This window comes from Scyliorhinus torazame, chromosome 11 (assembly GCF_047496885.1).
Source record: "Scyliorhinus torazame isolate Kashiwa2021f chromosome 11, sScyTor2.1, whole genome shotgun sequence".
In the NCBI taxonomy this organism is placed as follows: Eukaryota; Metazoa; Chordata; class Chondrichthyes; order Carcharhiniformes; family Scyliorhinidae; genus Scyliorhinus; species Scyliorhinus torazame.
Window position 1 is genome coordinate 89,415,158 of NC_092717.1, and position 18,687 is coordinate 89,433,844.

An 18,687-nucleotide genomic window follows, 5' to 3' on the forward strand; every position below is an offset into this window, starting at 1 on the left:
TTTCTGAAAGGGGATCGTACGACCAATGGAGAAGTGCAGTAGTTATGTGGACTAAGGTGACCTTGGGAAAGAGAAAATAAGGTATGACATTGGCTCTTTCTCTACCTTATAACAGTAAAATCCGGAGCAAAGTGTTTTCTGAGCTGGAATTGGAAGAGTTAGACTCAGAAGAAGGTCTGGAGACTCTATTGCAATATATGGATAAGATTTATAAAAAGGATGACTTATTAAATGCGTATGAAGCATGGTCTGAGTTTGATAGGTTCCGGAAAATAGAGGATTTCTCCATTGAAGACTATATAATGGAATTTGGCAGACTATATAAAAGGCTGCAGAAACACAACCTGGAATTTCCAGTCTGTGTTGGCCTTTGAATTACTTGACTGTGCTAGAGTGAGCAACATGGATAGGCTCCTGGTTTTGACAGGAGTTCAGTTTACTGATAAGGAGACCTTATTCGATCAGATGACAGAAGCTTTACAAAAACGTTTCTGGGGAAACATTTGATTCCGATGGCTCTGATGACCCAAATAGGTCAGCCTGCAATAAAGCAGAATATGGAAGATACACTACTAACAGAATGGCGAAATCGTATGGCTACGAACAGGTTCCAAGACTATAGGAGATCGGGACCCGGAAATTATGAAGACAGAAACCCAGTTCGAACCTACAATAGGAAGATGAACCCCAAAAATGCACGGGGCATGATAACTCAATGTTTTCGATGTGACTCTCAATACCATTATGCTTTTAACTGTCCAACATGTTATAATAGAGTGTTTGAAGCGACACATGACACGGAAGAGTCAGAAGAGGAAAAAGATAGTGACCAGAAAGAAGGCATTGTCCTATTAACAAGCAGTTTTACACCGGTAATGAGGATGTTGGTTGCAGAATCTTTCAATTGTGCTGTATTGGACAGTGGCTGCACATCTACTGTGTGTGGAATTGACTGGTTAAAATGTTACCTAGACTCCTTGAATGCTGAAAATCATAACAAGGTTAAGGAATTTGAAAGTTCCACAAGTTTCAGGTTTGGGGATGATAATATTCTGAAGTCGCTGAAAAGAGTGGTGATCCCTTACAATATTGCCGGAGTGAATCATTTCATTAGCATGGATGTTGTTTCAAGTGAGATCCCTTTGCTTCTGAGCAGACCGTCGATGAAGAAAGCGCACATGGAACTGGATATGGAACAGGATACGGCAATAGCTTTTTGAAAGACGGTGGATTTACAATTTACACAGTCGGTACACTATTGTATTTCATTACTGACAAATAATATTTCAAGTACAGTTGTTAAGGATGTGTTAATGGCAGTTCAAAATGGGAATTTAGCTGATTGTATTAAAACTGCAGAGGCAATTTGCGCATCCGTCTCCTCGGAGGCTGAACATTTTCTTAAAGGATGCAGTGGTAAGGGATGACGACTATACTAAACTGATAGAACAGGTTAGTGACCGCTGTGAAGTTTGTAGGAAGTACAGATGAACATCGGCACGACCGATAGTAACCCTACGTTTGTCCAGGGATTTTAACGACATTGTGGCCATGGCCCTTAAGATCTGGGATAAAGCAAATAATATATTTATTTTGCATTTTGGAGATTTAGCAACCAGATTTAGTCAATCAACGATTGTACGAAGTAAAGAAAAGAGAGTAATTCTGGATCAAATCGTGGAAAAATGGATAGGGACAGGAATGAGCCCACCGACAAAATTCTTTATGGACAATGGGGAGAACTTGCTAATGATGAGTTTAGGGATGTGTGTGAAAACGTGAATATCACAGTTATGAATACGGCTGCAGAAAGCCCATTAAGTAATGGAGTCTGTGAAAGAAATCATGCTGTAATCGATGACATGCTCCGGAAAATTTTGGCAGATAGACCGAATTGCAAGCTAAATTCAGCTTTAGCATGGGCGGTACATGCAAAGAATTCATTGCAGATGGTTGGGGGCTAGAGTCCCTATCAATTAGTGTTTGGTAGAAATCCTAAAACTCCGTCCACTTTGGATGACCAGCCTCCAGCTTGGGAAGGGACTACAATTAGCCCGACCTTTGCTGGGCATTTAAATGCATTACATAGCAGTAGGAAAGCTTTTTGGGAAGCAGAAGTCTCTGAAAGAATTCTCAGAGCTATAAGGCATAATGTACTGCCATCAAATACCGTTTTTCAGCAAGGAGACAATAGTATACTATAAGAGAGACAATTTTAATGAATGGAAAGGCCCAGGGAAGATCATAGGCATAGATGGCAAAACAATTATTTTGCAACATGGCAATCAAACTGTTAGGGTACATTCATCAAAGATAATGAGTACAGACTACAAGTTTTCAAATTTAGACAGAGCAGACAGACATGATGAGGAACCATGGTCATCTGGTACGCACTTGTTACAGAACTATGAGGACCAGTTAACTGATATAGATAGGGTTTCTGTAGAGGAACACAACACTTCTGATGAATTAGAACAGGCCATTTTTCTGAAATGACAATTGCCAAAAGTTGGTACAAAAGTGACATACTTGCCAGAAGGGTCCAGTCAATGGAAGGATGTAACTGTTATTAGTAGAGCAGGGAAGGCAACTGGAATGTATAAACATTGGTTGAATGTACAGCATTCAGGGGAGGGAGTCAAGACAATGGATTGGGAACACAAAGTTCAAAAATGGAGGGCACAGAAACACAGTGCCAGTTCAGATAGTACATTGGATCGTGAACAGGTCCGCAGGAAAAGCTCGAGAACTATTGAAAGAACATCCCACAGCAGAAGGGAAAGATCAAGCAGTAGCAGTACAGAATGAGATACCAGACGGGAGAGGGAATGTAGTTTATCAAGGTCTCGGAACACGAGTAAGACTACGAATACAAATAGGAGTAGAAGCCCACATGCACGTGAGATTTTGGTGGCTTCCAATAAATTAGATGAAAAAGTTATCAAAGATGCCAAACAGCAAGAACAACATAGTTGGAGTGAATTTGGGGTATACACGGAAATACCGGATAGGGGACAAAGAGCTCTATCCCACAGATGGATTTGCACAGAAAAGGTTCTTTTGGATGGAACTTTTAAGGCAAAGGCCAGGCTTGTGGCAAGGGAATTTGAAGAAAACTTAGAAGATCAGGATTTAAGGGTAGATTCACCTCCGGCAGGAAAGGTTATTTTAAAGATCTTCTTGGCTCTAATAGCCACAAAGGCATGTTAATGCAAATCTATAGATATAAAAGCTGTCTTTTATATCTGCAGGGGCATCAGCTCCAGATTTTTCTCCGTCCTCCTAAAGAGGCAGCTAATACAGAAGGGGTACTCTGGAAGTTGAACAAATGTGTATATGGATTAAATGATACGTCTAGAGTCTGGTATTTTTCGGTAAGGTCAGTTTTGTTAAAGTTAGGCTGTTGCCAGTTGAAAGCAGATCCGGCAATGTTTTACTGGCGCTATAAAGGAAAGCTTTCTGGCATCTTTATGATGCATGTCGATGATTTTTTGTGGGGTTGGACTAATGATTTCAAAGCTATTGTAATCTCTGGTTTGAGGAAAGAATTCAGGGTTGGAAGTCAGGCTTCCGGTGCATTTAAATATATTGGACTGGAAATCGGACAGACTAAGTTAGGGGCAACATTACGTCAGCAATCTTATTTGGAAAGCATCAGCCCAATAGCAATTAATCGTAGTCGGGTTTCATAAAACGGTGCAATGGTTTCAAAGATGGAAAAAGTGCAACTGCGAAGTGTAATTGGGCAACTGAATTGGTTAGGTAGACAGACTAGACCGGATGTGGGTTTTGATGTCTTAGAATTGGGTACAAAAATGAATGATCTCAAAGTGGAAGATATAATAAGAGCAAATAAAGCGTTGGTCAAACGAAAAATGCAGGAGTGTGTTTTGAGGTTCCCGGTTTTAGGTGACTTTAGGCACTTGAAACTCATAGTGATGCGTCCTATGCAAATTTATGTGATGGGGTTTCAAGCGCAGGAGGTTTTATCATTTTCCTTTTAGGGATCAATGGTAAATGTTGTCCTCTTGTGTGAGAAACAAAGAAAATAAGGAGTGGTAAAAAGCACTTTGGCTGTTGAGACGTTAAGCCTTGTAGAGGCGGTGGATATGACCGTTTATATATCTCAGATATTGACAGAAATTTTGGGATTAGGGGATTTGAGCAATATACCTATTGAATGTCACATTGACAATAAATCCCTGTGGGAAAATGTGCACTCTACAAAAAGTGTCAATGAAAAAAAGTTAACGATAGATATTGCAAGTTTGAAGCAGATGTTGGACAGAGGGGAAATAGCAAAAATTAAATGGGTCGACAGTAACTATCAATTGTCAGACTGTTTTACAAAAAAGAGGGGCTAGTTCACAGAAACGTTTGGATATTGCTACTGAAGGGCATCTGTCTCTGTGACTTTTTTTTCTCTTCCACAAATGAAAATAAAAAGGGAGGAAATTGCACGTATGTTTTTGAGTTTCTTGTAATTTTGTTTTCACATAATTATATTTTTTCCCCAAGGAAGGGGAGACTGTTAAGTAATGGGTTAAATTTAGTTGCCTCATTTATGTTAAGTATCTAATAATTGAAACTGATATGTAAAGGGGCTTCAGGTGGCCTTTGTGTCAGCTGATGTGATGAAAGAGTTTGTGCAGATTCTGTTGAAGTAAATTAAAGGTGTTTGAGAAAAGGAGCAGAACCTTTGACTCTTTATACAACAACAGCTAAACATCTAACACCTCCATCCGCACCCATTAATCCTCTGACTCCTTCCTCCAGCCACGCAATTTCTCCGCATTTGCCACCCAATAATAGTGCACCAAATTCGGAAGAGCCAGGCCAACTGCCACCCCCTTTGGAATACGGTCATCCTTATCTTCGCCACCTTCCCTGCCCACATAAATGATGAGACTAGTCTATCCACCCCTCGGAAAAATGCCTTCGTCAAAAAGACCAGCAGACACTGGAATAGAAACAAAAACCGTGACAAAATAGTCATCTCGAATGCCTGTACCCGGCCAGCTAATGAAAAAAGGGAGACAATCCCACCTCCCAAGATCCTCCTTCACCTTCCCTACCAGACTCGTGAAATTTAGCTTATGGAGCCACATTCCAGATCCACGTTACCTGCACCTCCAAGTACCTACAGTGAGTTTTCACCACCCAAAATGGCAACCTCACCACCCGAAGGAGACAACAAATCACTTGCTCTTTTCCAAATTCAATTTCTACCCTGAACACACCCCAAATTTCCCTAGCAGCCCCATTACGTCCCTCACCGAAGAGCCCGGGTCCGTGATGTACAGCAGTAAACCATCTGCACACAGAGACACCCTGTGCTTCGGAAGTCACCCCTCCCGCCAGTACCTGAGCCAATATCCTGGCATCCACATTCAGTAAAGAAATGGTCTAAACTCCATCGGGTCCTTATCCTTTTTCAGTAACAATGAAATAGATGCTTGCCTCATAGTCTCAGATAACCTGCCCTGCGCCATCAAATCCTCAAACATTTCCACCATCAGTGGCGCCAACCTGTCCTTAACGTTTTGTATCACCACCAGGAACCCTTCTGGCCCCAGCACCATATCCGACTGTATCTTCCCTATTGTAACATCCACTTCCTCCAGACCTAATGGCTCCTCCAACCTGACCCTGCCCACCTCTGGCCATTCCAGCCGCTCAAAAAAACCCTCATCCCCTCTATAAAAGTCCTCAAACACCCTGTTCACCTGCTCCGGATCCACCACCACCCCACCTTTCTCATCCCAAATCCGCACAATCTCCCTCGCCACTGCCCCTCAAGAGAGCTGGCTCGCCAAGAATTGACTGGCCTTGTCATTGTACTCGTACACAACCCCCTGCACTCGGCACAACTGCCGAACCGCTGGATCCGTAGGCAGAAGAACAAACTGCGCCTGCAATTCCTTCCTCCTCACCAATAGCCCCAGATCCGGATCCCCTGCGTATCTTTCATCCACCTCCAAAATCTCCTCTATCAGACGCTGCCTGGAAATTATGGAAACAGACGATCACCGCCCTCGGTGGCTCTTTCATCCACGGCTTAGACCGGAGCGACCAGTGGGCCCTCTCCAATTCGTACTGGGAGGGCTCCTCTCCCTCCCCCAGCTATCATACCAGCAAAACACTCTGTAGGCCTTGGCCCCCCATCTCCTTGGATACACCCACGATCCTCAGGTTATGCGTTTGTGTCCTGTTCTCCAGGTCTTAACCCTTGGCTCTCAGCCCTCTGTTAATCTCCGCCACCCTTCGCAGCTCCTCATCCACCGAGGTGAAGTGGTCACTATGCCATGACATGGCCTCCTCCATCCCTTTCATTTTCTCCCCCTGATCCCGCAACGTCGAAGTTCTCACCAACTCCTCTATCACCAGGGCAAGGGTCTCTCCCACTCACGCCTTAAGCGAGGCCATCATCCCCATCTGATGCTTTTTGAAATGCTTTGAGAACAGCCATTCAAACTCACCAGTTATCACCTCCATCATCTTCTTCACTGTCATTGGCACAGCCCCACTTGACGGGCTCTCTTCCGCCATCCATCCTCCTGCTGCATCCCTCAACACAGTCGGTAGCGGACTTAAGCTCACTGTCTTTTTGCCATTCTATAAATGCTCTAAGACTCCCCACAACTCCTCATGAACAAATCTTCACCAAAAGCTGGGTAAAAAGGCCACAAGAGACAGATCTGGCAGGAGCCACCAAACATGAGACCTCCAAGTGCATGCCGCAACGAGAAGTCAATCAAGAACCTATCTAACTCAGCCTTAAAATTATTCAATTCGCCAATCCACACTGCTCTCTGCGGAAGAGAATTCCATAGACTACTGACCTTCAAAAGATTTCTCATTTGTGATGGAGAAATTGTCTTAATTGGGAGGCCCAGTAATTATAAACTGTCTCTCCTAGTTCTCGGTTCACCCATAAGGGGAAACATCCTTTCACCCTGTTAAATCTCCTCAAGATTATATTTTTCATTGTTACCTCTCACTATCTTCATACTTCCTCCCACAAGGCTACAGTTCACTGCCCCACCCCAATAGTGCCTGATGCTAGCATCCCCAATACTGCCAGATGTTGGCAAATGCTGGAATTTCTACATCAAAATAAATTTTCAAAGAAGAGCACAAGTTCTTAGGATTTGCTATCAATTTAGGAAGTCAGATTCTGAGGCCTGGACACGGAAGGGATCGGATTCTAGGCTCAATTTGAAAGGGTGAGCATTGAAATTTTTGAATTTGATCACATCCAGAAAAGTTTGGGAGAACTGCTCGGGGACTCTGAAGAAAATCCAGGCACAGTATTTCAAAATGCAGGAATTTCCTCAATCTCGGACCAATGCGCTCAAACTAAAACAAACACAATTAGAAACACAAAGATTTATAGCATAGAAAGAGTCCCTAGTGTCATGTGTTGGTCGAAAAGAGCTACCCAGTCTAATCCTACCTTGCAGATCTTTATCTGTAGTCCTACAGGTTACAACACCTAAAGTGCACATCCAAGTGTATTTCTTTAATCCACTGGGGATTTCTATCTCTAACAAAAACCCACAGAGCTGTGATTGGACTCTTTTTAAAAAAAAATAAATTTAGAGTACCCAATTCATTTTTTTTCCAATTAAGGGGCAATTTAGCATAACCAATCCACCTAACTTTAACTTGCACATCTTTGGGTTGTGGGGGCGAAATCAACGCAGACACGGGGAGAATATGCAAACTTCACACAGACAGTGACCCAGAGCCGGGATCGAACCTGGGACCTCGGCGCCGTGAGACTGCAGTACTACCACTGCGCCACCGTGCTGCCCCCGCTGTGATTGAACTCTTAACCAAGATTGCAAGCGCACCTCAATCCTTTTTTTAAAAATTCTTCCTATTCCATCTGAAAACCCTGTAAACAGGAATATTCTTTCTCTTCTTTAAACCATGTTTCACTAATAGTTGCAATGTCATACCTTTGTGCCCTCAGCTCATCGGTCTTATTCACTAGACTCCTTGCACTGAAATACATACCGTTAATCAGTGAACAGCACTCTGGAGTCTCTTTTCTCACCTTTCTTTCCTTAGCCTTCCACACTCGGGACTCATTTTCTATCTTGGGCTTCCAATTTTGCTTTTCTTCCCTTTTAAATCCACTCTCATTTTGCCACCACCTTTCCAAGCTAGTTTAAACCCACTGCAACAGCACTTGCAAACCTCCCCATAACGACACTGTTCCCTGCCCTGCTGAGGCACAACCACCCAGCTTCCACAGATTTCAACTCTGCCAAATCATGCCCCAATGTCCTAGGAATCCAAACCCCTCCCCTCTGCACCATCTTTCCAGCCACTGATTAGTCTTAGAACATACAGTGCAGAAGGAGGCCATTCGACCCACTTAAACCTTCACTTCCACCCTATCCCCGTAACCCAATTACCCCTCCTAACCTTTTTGGTGACTAAGGGCAATTTATCATGGCCAATCCACCTAACCTGCACGTCTTTGGATTGTGGAAGGAAACCGGAGCACCCGGAGGAAACCCACGCAGACACGGGGGGAACGTGCAGACTCTGCACAGACAGTGACCCAGAAGGGAATCGAACCTGGGACCCTGGCACTGTGAAGCCACAGGGCTATCCGTTTGTGTTACCGTGCTGCCCACTATCTTTCAGCCACACTATCTTTCTATTTCTGAATTCATTGGCATATGACACCGCACGTAATCTGGAGATGTCTTTGAGATTTTACCTTTCAATTCCTTCCCTAGTTTCCCAAAGTCCGCGCAGAGGACCTTATCCCACTTTATACCCACACTATTGGTACCCAATTGGACTGCAGCTTCTGCCTATTCAACCTCATGTAGAAAGTTCAGCAGCTGCTCAGTGACATCCTTTTCCTTGGCACCAAGGAGGCAACATATCATCCTGGAGTCACGCCTGCAACCAACGAAATGCCCGTCTGTTCCCGTAACTAGTGAATTGCCTATCACTATTGCTTTCTTGATTGTCTTTACTTGGTTCTGGTTGTACTACCTTGAGAAACTATCACTCATCGGTTTTTAAGAACCGAATGGCAATTAGATAGCGAGAGGCTAGAAAAGAGACTGCAGGGTATTATTAAGAGTTTAGTGATGGTGCTCTCAAGAAACCCTGCATCACCTGGTTCTGCTCGACTGTCCAGTGATCATTAAGCCCCCCTCTGCTTGCATACCACAATACTGCCAGACCAGATCAGACACTTGCTATCCACATAGCCCTCAGTACATTGGAGACAGCTGATTCCTGGGATGAAGGGGTTGCCTTATGAGGAAAGGCTGAGCAGATAGTCCTAAACAGAATGAGATTGAGGGGACTTAGATGTTTAAAAATGATGTTTCTTTTGGGGGAACTAGAACCGGGGACAAAGATTTAGAGCTAGGGGTGACCGATTTAAGATGGAGATGAGGAGGAATTTCTGCTCTGAGGGATGTGAATCTTTAGACGTCTCGACCTCCATCGAGAGCTGTGGCGACTAAATCAGAAAATATATTCAAGGCTGAGATAGACAAATTCTTGGATCAAAGGAGAGTGAAGTGTTTTCAGGAAAAAGCAGAAAGTAGCGTTTAGACCAAGATCAACCATGATCTTATTGAAGGCAGAGCAGGCTCAAGGGATCACATGGTCTACTCCTGCCCCATTTCTTATGATCTTACGAAAATGCTGAAACTCCCTCCCAACCTATCAGTACACTCCACATGTACTGCAGCTGTTCAAGAAGGCGGCTCTCTACCACCTTCTCAAGGGCACGAAGAGATGTTTTTTCCAGCAACACTCATCTCATGAACAAGTAAAAAAATAAATAGATAGAACAATATCCACTCGATCCATGCAAGCTAAGAAACATTCCGTTCAGTTGAACCAAGCACTTGAGGGGGCAGCAGAAAATCAATTGGACTAAGAGAGAGTCAAATAGATGAGCCATAAAACACTTGCACTGGCCATGCATGGCAAAGCTCTCAAATTGGAAGAATTAATACCCACAATGCTCTATCTACCCAGATTCACTCTAACCATTTTGTGACTGGCTCTGAACCAAATCCTTTTTTTTGAAAACCTAGAATATCGTCATCAGCCGTTACACATTCAGCCCCACCACAAATACTCCAGGTTCATGTATTCTGCTACATCTGGTGACAAAACCACAACCAGAAGGTGAGCACAGGGAGGTACCATGGTTAGCTACATTCTAAAGAACTCTAGAACAGCCGAGGACAAGATTATGGGAAACAAGTCAAGTCAGGTCACCCAGCAGAGGTGACAGCTGCAGCCAAAGGAATAGTAGATCCTATTATCTTAACTGGCATGAACTGCAATGAAGAGTGAAAAATAATTTGAGAAAAGGCCAATACCGCAGGTCAAGCTTCAGCCAAATACACCAGGTTAAGTGCCTGGCACCTGAAGCAAGATTCAGCTTCGGAGAAACCATTTTTAGAAACTTACAAAACCATATATGTAGGTACAAAGGAGTAACAGTAACATTTTATACAGGTTCATTTAAATAGATTTCCCATAACTTTGCAGCTGGCAAGAACATCAAACTAACTTAAAATATTTCTGGTGATTTGATACATTGTAACCAGCTACCAATCAGCAATTTCATTGTTCCAATTTCCACTGCTTATTGATTCTTATATCTGAAAGACGATTTAGAAAAATGAAAATCGCTTATTGTCACAAGTAGGCTTCAATGAAGTTACTGTGGAAAAACCCCTAGTCGCCACATTCCGGCGCCTGTTCGGGGAGGCTGTTTCGGGAATTGAACCGGTGCTGCTGGCCTGCCTTGGTCTGCTTTCAAAGCTAGCGATTTAGCTCTGTGCTAAACAGACCCTTGATTTACACGTATTTAATTAAATGGATATCCCTTAACAGTTAACATTTCAGCCCTAGACTCGTAACATCCTGGAGTGTGGGGCTTTCAACTACTGCTTTTCATTGGCATATGACAGATATATTCTGGACAAATTTTAGGAAGATGGTTTTCCTTTACAATGTAAAGAAAAGTTTCCAAATATAAATTCTTGAAATTCTCAACTTCACAAAGTCCATCTCCACCTCTCGGAATTCAAACCATAAAGGTACACAACAAACCATGAAATACATCTTATCTTCTGTTTTCAATGAATAGTACAAGTGGAATCAATTCCAAAGAAACATGTAGTCAAATTTATTTACTGTTTTCTTCAATCTCAACAGCCTTTCATCAGTAACATGTCAGCTGACTGCAAAGTGCACTTAATATGTATTAAACAGGGGCAGCACGGTAGTTAGCACTGCTGCCTCACGACGCCGAGGACCCGATTTCGATCCCGGCCCCAGGTCACTTTCCATGTGGAGTTTGCACATTCTCCCGGTGTCTGCGTGGGTCTCACCCCCACAACCCACGCTAATTGCCTCTTAATTGGAAAATAAAAATTGGACACTCTTACATTTATTTTTTTTAAAAGAAAAAAATTGCATAAAACAGAAAGCACACCACTGCATTGTATCCACTAACGTGCTGTTCCCACTTTTTGACAACAGCACTTAAATAGTGCTGAAATAAGCAAGCAATACTTGAACTACTGACTAAATTCCAACGGTAGATAAACAGACTGCTCACCTTTCCCCTACGTCCGTTGCCCCCATCTTGGTCCTCCCACTGCCAGTCTACTCCACGTACCACTCGTGCACCAGCAAAAATCCCTCTTGCAGTTATCTTCTTTGACTTCCGTCGAGACTCCAGCAAAACTCTAATCAAAGGAAAACAAGAATTGGACTCTTGAGGAAACAAAATCTGGACTTCAAGACAACCCAAAATGGCATATTCTCTTCATCCTCCCTTCTCCTAATCACTTGGAAAGCCAAACGCTATCCATCAGAGTCAGCATGATTTTATGCAGGGCAAATCATGTTTGACTAATTTTAGTGAGTTCTTCGAAGATGTAACAAGCAAAGTGGATAATGGGGATCCTGTAGTTGTAGTATATCTGGATTTCCAGAAAGCGTTTGATAAGGTGCCGCACCAAAGGTTAATTCACAGGGTGAGATCACATGGGATTAGGGGTAATTTATTAGCTTGGATAGAAGACTGGCGACAGAAAGAAAACTAGAGTCGGAAGAAATGGGTCATTTTCTGGATGGCAATATGTAACTAGTGGGGTGCCATTGGGTTTGGTCCTTGGGCCCTTGCTTTTTACAATCTATATTAACGATTTGGATACAGGGATATAAGGTTCTATAGCCAAATTTGCATATGACACAAAAATAGATGGGACAGTAAGTTGCAACGAGGAAATAAGAACCTTAAAAATGGATAGAGATAGGTTAGGAGAGTGGGCCAAAACGTGGCAGATGGAGTTTAGCATAAGTGTGAGGTCATGCATTTTGGTCAAAAAAATGGAAAGGCAACTTATTATCCAAATGAGAGACTTTGGGGTGCTCCGATGTAGAGGGATCTGGGTGTCCTCGTGCATGAGTCACAGAAAACGAGCATGCAGGTACAGCAAATAAGGAAAGCAAATGGAATGTGGCATTTATAGCAAAAGGAATTTACTGAAGTGTTGTTGCAATTATACAAGGCATTGGTAAGACCGCACCTGAAGTATTGTGCACAGTTGTGGTCCCCTTATTTGAGGAAAGATGTAGTGTCATTGATGGCAGTTCAGAGGAGGTTCACTAGGTTGATAGGTTGATTCCAGAGATGAGAGGTTTGTCGTTTGAAGAGAGATTGAACAGTTTCGGCCTATATTCTCTAGAGTTTAGAAGAATGAGGGGAGATCTAATTGACGTATACAAGATGCTAAAAGGTATGGATAAAGTAGACATGGAGCTGATGGTTCCTCTTGTGGGGCATTCTAAAACGAGAGGTCATAATCTTAGAATAAGAGGTAGCAAATTTAAAACAGATTTGATGAAAAACGGCTTCTGCCAAAGGGTTGTGAATCTGAGGAATTTACCACCAGTGTGCGGTAGGTGAAGGGACAGTGAGTAAATTTAAGGAGTTGGGAGGATTTTTAATTAATAATGGAGTGAAGGGTTATAGAGAACGGGCAGGACGGTGGAGTTGAGGCCAGGATGGGATCAGCCATGATCACATTGAAGGTGTTTAGGTTTAGGAGGTTAAATTGCCTACTCCGGCTCCCGGGTCATGTGTTCTAGGGAGGAGATGCTCTGGCTGATTTCCCAATCCAGCTCTTGGTCTGTAGTATTGTAGGTGGCAGATGAAGAACACATCAGACATGATAGAATGGTGCAGCAGACCTGACAGCCTAATTCTGCTCCTTTATCTTATGAACCCCACCCACTGTCAATCAAGTATCTTCTCTTGGTCTCCCAAAGTCAGAGATAATGGGCCACAACTAATAAGCTGATAAGAAAGCCAAGTTGTTTTTTTCAGTCAGGCAGAATCAAGATTAATCTATATCTCCAACTCTTGATTTTAGGTTTTTGTGGCATCTTGAGTAATGCCAAAGTCACCCAACAACCAATGTCCTCACATTGGATATTTTGGCTATTAATATACAAATACACCCTTCGCTTTGACAGCACTATGCGATTTGCTGTGGCTCAGCAAACCAAGACATTGACTAAAAGGAGAGAAAGATCAGATGCCACTGCTATCGTACATATCTCCCCACACTTAGCAAATGGTTCTCAAAGTTCATAAGTCCCGAAAGACGAGCGGTTAGATAATTTGGACATTCTGAATTCTCCCTCTGTGTACCCGAACAGGCACCAGACGGTGGTGAATAGAGGCTTTTCACAGTAACTTCATTGCAATGTTAATGTAAGCCTACTTGTGACAATAAAGATTATTAAAATACTAAATTTACAACACTCTTCATTTTCAGTCCAAATTCTCTACTTTCTGGTAAATAGCCGATAACTTCTCATGTGAAACAAGGTCGGAGCTCAGCAACTCTTTCAAAAGCCACAATGGTCCAATTGAAGAATTGTTCAAAATCCTCCATTGTGTTTTCTTGCTAATTAATGAAAACTAACTTGAATGTGATGGCTGGCTGTACTTTTCTTTAATTTCATCAGCATTCCTAATCTTATACTGACCTATTTTATTCTTGCTGTGGATGCATCCTGGTTAAAAGCAGTTGCTGAGAGATGACGTGATGGGTAATTATGGTTTGGACTATCACTGACTGGATGGGTTTTTTTTAACCCCAAAGGTGTGGAAAGGTATGCAAGTCATAAAAAGGTACACTTCAGCAAAAATCTAGCAGAGTGTCAAAACAGCCTGTGTGGAAACTAGGAGATAAACATCTCTGCAGGACCTCAGATGCCCAGATGCAAGTTGGAGTTGAGACAAAATAACTGGGAGCCAAGGCCACCATGGTTTCCTTGATCTGGCCAGGTACTAGCATTGAAATGTTTATGAGTTGATGAAAGAGCATGAGAAACCAGAGATTTTGAGAATTTGACTTCGCTTGGGCAAGAAGATTGTTCAATCATATATTTTGTCATTGGGCCTTTCAATTAATAGCAAGTTAATAGCTGGGTCAAATCAGTTTTCATATACTTTACTCACGCAACAAAGATTGCTCGAACACAATAATTGTATTCCATATCGTACTGAACACAATAATTGTATTCCATATCGTACTGACTGACTAGACTGCACCTGGGGTATGACCTGGAAGTAGTTACTTCTACCCAGTGTGACAAATGCAGGATTTTAGATACATTGGATTATAAACATTTGGCAATTTAAGGGTTCAAGGCCTGGGGTGAGTGTGTGTTTCACTGCAGTAGTCTCATGTTTTTAAAAGAATCTCGTTTTGCAAGACCAGAATGCTTTTAGGAGCCAGAGGTGAAATTGACCGGACGAAAAAGAGCCTGGGCTAATATAGTGTTGTTTGACTATGGGGGAAATCCCTGGGGAGTTAATTTGCCTGCAGCCTGGAGAATTAATTTGTTTTCAGCTTGGGGAGATGATGTAATTGCTGGGTGGAGCGAAAGTATTCAGACATTTTGAGAAAGCTTTTTGAATTGTGTTCGAATCTGGCTATCCTTTTAGACCACAAGGTCTTTTTGCTCTCAAGTAGGATAGTTTAAAAAAAGTAATAGTATTTAAAGCAGAGCAGGCTGGTCTGCGGACAAGGCAGAAGCTGAAACAAATCAATCGAAACAGTTTCATCCATAAATGATATGGCTGGGTTCATAAAGTTGGAGAGGATTACGTTCGCCTTGAGAGGATCTGCGCAGGGGTTCTACAGGCGGTGGCAACCGTTCCTAGACTATCTCGCGGAGCGTTCGAGGAAGGTCAGTCAGCAGCAGCAGCAACCTTGGGGGGGGGAGGGGACGTCCTGGAAGGGGGGGGGGGGAAACTGCCTGGGAGGGTGGATGAGCAAGAGATAACATGAAGGGTTGGGGAAACTGGCACGTACGGGTGAGGGCCAGTGTACAAAGCTGTGTAAATATATCATTTTGCCATGTATATATCTTGCTCTGCGCGATTTCTCGGTTTTTTTTGTTACAAGGGGGGGGTTATTGTTTGTAAGGGAGAAAAATTGTGTTTAAAAACTTTAATAAATATATTTTTTTTAAAAAAGAAACAGTTTCATCCAGCCCGAGTCTGCAGGGGCTCTAACAGGAACAAAATCTTTTTGGGAAAACAAGTATTACTCTGTGTCATTGGGATGGATTGAGAGCTGTATGTTCTTTTTCCTTTCTTGTGGTTTAATTGGGAATAAAGATAGTAATTAAGGCTATGGTATTCACTGCATTGAGTTGTTTTGTTTAAGGGATAATTGTAAGCTATTTTTGGGTGCGTTGTTAAAGAGTTTAATATTTATTGTTAATAATACAGTTTTGTTTTAAAATATCAAATCCCTATTTCTTTGTGCAATCACTCCTGGAGTGAAGTAGTCTTTCCGCACAGTCTTACAAAATAATATAAAAGTTGGGGTTTCGGTCCAGTATCCTAAGTTACTGTTGGGGTCTGGTCTGGGATCGTAATCCCAGGGTGCAACACGAATGCCATTTTTCTGCTCTGACACTCGCTTGTGTAAAGTCTTAATGATAGCAAATAAAATATAACTACTGGCACCAAAAAGTTATCACTTCGAATAATTTCCGAACTTAAAGTTGTTTAAAAACATTGACTGACGCTGATACCCTGAATTATAACATTCTCAATTAGGGCATTTTCATTCAACATAGTACGGATTGGGCAACTTAATCCCAGACCGTACACCATTCTGTTGTGCAGAGAACAGGAAGACAGGTTAATTTTAATCTTTTACCAGTGACAAAAAGCAGATTCCCATTGGTTTAAGAAAAGTTAGAATTTCCACATAGGTATGGTCCAGTTCCACTATGGTTAGGTTATCTGTGCAAATTACATGGAATTGGTTTACAACACCGTGTACAATAATTTAACCATAGTGGAATGGATGGTCTAGGATTAAGTTGAATAATCCACAGACAGCTGAATGAATATGTCTCAGTCAAGGAATGAAATGTAGTCTAGTTTTCACACAATGGGATGGTAGCATTCCAAGCACTACAACAGATTCTATAATAAAAAAATTTGGATTAGGACAAACTAAAAAAATGAATTTCAGCCACCATTTCAGATTATCGGATTTATCACATGGGTGAAAAGTCAGTTTCTGCACAACCAATTAGTTCTGACCAATAGTATACGTAGCTTTCATCTCTAAACCAGGCCTGCTGGGATACAGTTGCACAGGTAATAAAGTAGACATTATCTACATGCAAGCATAATTCATGAGTTTGTCAGATTATTTGACTTGAAATAGAAGATGGCACCACAGCTGACCTCAATCTTTATGCAACATCGACATACCAAAAATTGAGTAGCTAAATCATGACACCGTGCAGAAATTCTTGGTTAATTTTCCTCTCCTCGATTAAAGATCCCATCACCACCTGGTTATGGTCAGCCAACTCAACAAAGTCAATGTCGGGCCCTGCTGATCAATATAGCCCAGCTACTTATTTGAATAATCAAGCCATCAGGAAGCTATTCCCTCCCATTTTAATGTGAAAAATATGACATGATATAACCAATTAAAGCATGCTTTTGAATGTTGCATCAAAGGTAAAGATCAAGTAAACTAGACGACCAAGTAAGTGTTCCTTTCACTTACCTTTCACTACCAGGAATGGTGATTCTGTAGAACCTGTGCCTCAGATGGTGCTTATCGCCATGGTAGCATACTGTGCAAAGATCATAATTAGTACACTCTGCACACTTCCAACGAATACCAATAATCGGTTGCTGACGACATGTATCACACATTGTCCCATCATGCTTGATTCCTTTAAGAAAATATTAATATAAGTAAATTAGCAAAGATCTGGTCTAAGTTTAAAACTGAGACAGTTTTGACTTATCCTGTGCCCAGAGATCTAGACTTACTTTGGTAGCCATGATGGTTTTCCTCACGAATAGAAAGGTGGGAATAAGAGTAGCCCATTCAGTCCTCAAGCCTGTTAAGCCATTAATTTAAATCATGACAGGTCAGATCGTGACAGCAGATATCGACCTTCATTTTGTAATCATCAATATCTATTACTCCATAACTCAAATCAATCACTTTTGTCTTGATCTAAATCTAGCAGCTTTTCTCAGTGGGGATAGGAGGTGGGATGAGTATTCCGCATTTCCACGACATTCTGTGTGAAGTGTTTCCAGACATCACCACCGAACAGCCTAGCCCGAATTGTAAGGTTATATTCCCTTGTTCTAGAATTACCAAAGAGGAAATAATTTCTCGCTAAGTACATCAAGGCAGCATTTGGCCGGCTGTGCCATCAAGGGGCACTAGCAAAATTGAAGTAAATGAGAATGGGGGAAAATACGCCACTGGTTGGAGTCATACCTAGTACAAAGGAAAATGGTTGCGGTTGAAGATCAATCAGTGTCCTGTGATATTGCTGCAGGACTTACTCAGGCCCATCCATCTCAGCTGCTTCAATAATAACCTTCTCTCTTAAGTGGGGATGTTCACCGACGACTGCACAATGTTCAGCACCATTCGTGACTCCTCAGATACTGAAGCAGTTCTTGTCCATATGCAGCCAGATATTGACAATAGTCAGACTTGGACTTATAAGTAAGTGGAAAGTAACATTTGCGCCATACAAGTGCCAGGTAAAAGAAAATCCAAACCATCTCCCTTCGAAAATCAATGACATTACCATCACTGAATCATCCACTATCAACATCCCAGAGGTTATTATTGTGAAAAAAACTGAACTGGACCAGCTGTATATAAATACAATGGCTACAAGAGCATGTCAGAGGTTGGAAATTCTGCAGTGAGTAACTCGCCTCCTGAGCACCCCGCCGCCAAGCCCCACAAAACATCTTAAAGGATAAAGGTTCTCCAACAACCAGCAAGAGAAAAAACAAACAAACACCTCCTCGCATCTCCTCCAAAGTTCAATGTCTTCCTTCTCCTGCCAGTCCATCGTCCCTCTGAAATTCCATTGTTCCTCTGTTGTTCCAAAATAATGTTCCCGGTTCTAGAAGGTCACCCAGAGGCGGCAGGGTAGAACATTCAGAACTTCACCCCTTTCTTAAAGAGGGCAGCCTTGACCCGGTTAAACTCGGCCCGCCTCTTCATCAGTTCTGTGCCCAGGTCCTGGTAGACCCGCAGCTCGTTCCCTTCCCAGGTGCACCACCTCGTCTGCCTCGCC

The 18,687-nt window shown here is 42.4% G+C and overlaps 1 protein-coding gene across 2 annotated transcripts in view; it reads right to left on the reverse strand.

Annotated features, from left to right (window-relative positions):
• mib1 (MIB E3 ubiquitin protein ligase 1) overlaps positions 1-18,687 on the reverse strand; it is a 220,688-nt gene that overhangs the window by 169,656 nt on the left and 32,345 nt on the right. For both annotated transcript variants that reach the window (XM_072467454.1, XM_072467453.1), the window contains exons 2-3: positions 17,133-17,304; positions 11,627-11,756 (exon numbers count right to left, since the gene is read on the reverse strand). In XM_072467454.1, coding sequence (XP_072323555.1) covers positions 11,627-11,756; positions 17,133-17,304 — 302 coding nt within the window. The remainder of the gene's footprint in view (positions 1-11,626; positions 11,757-17,132; positions 17,305-18,687) is intronic.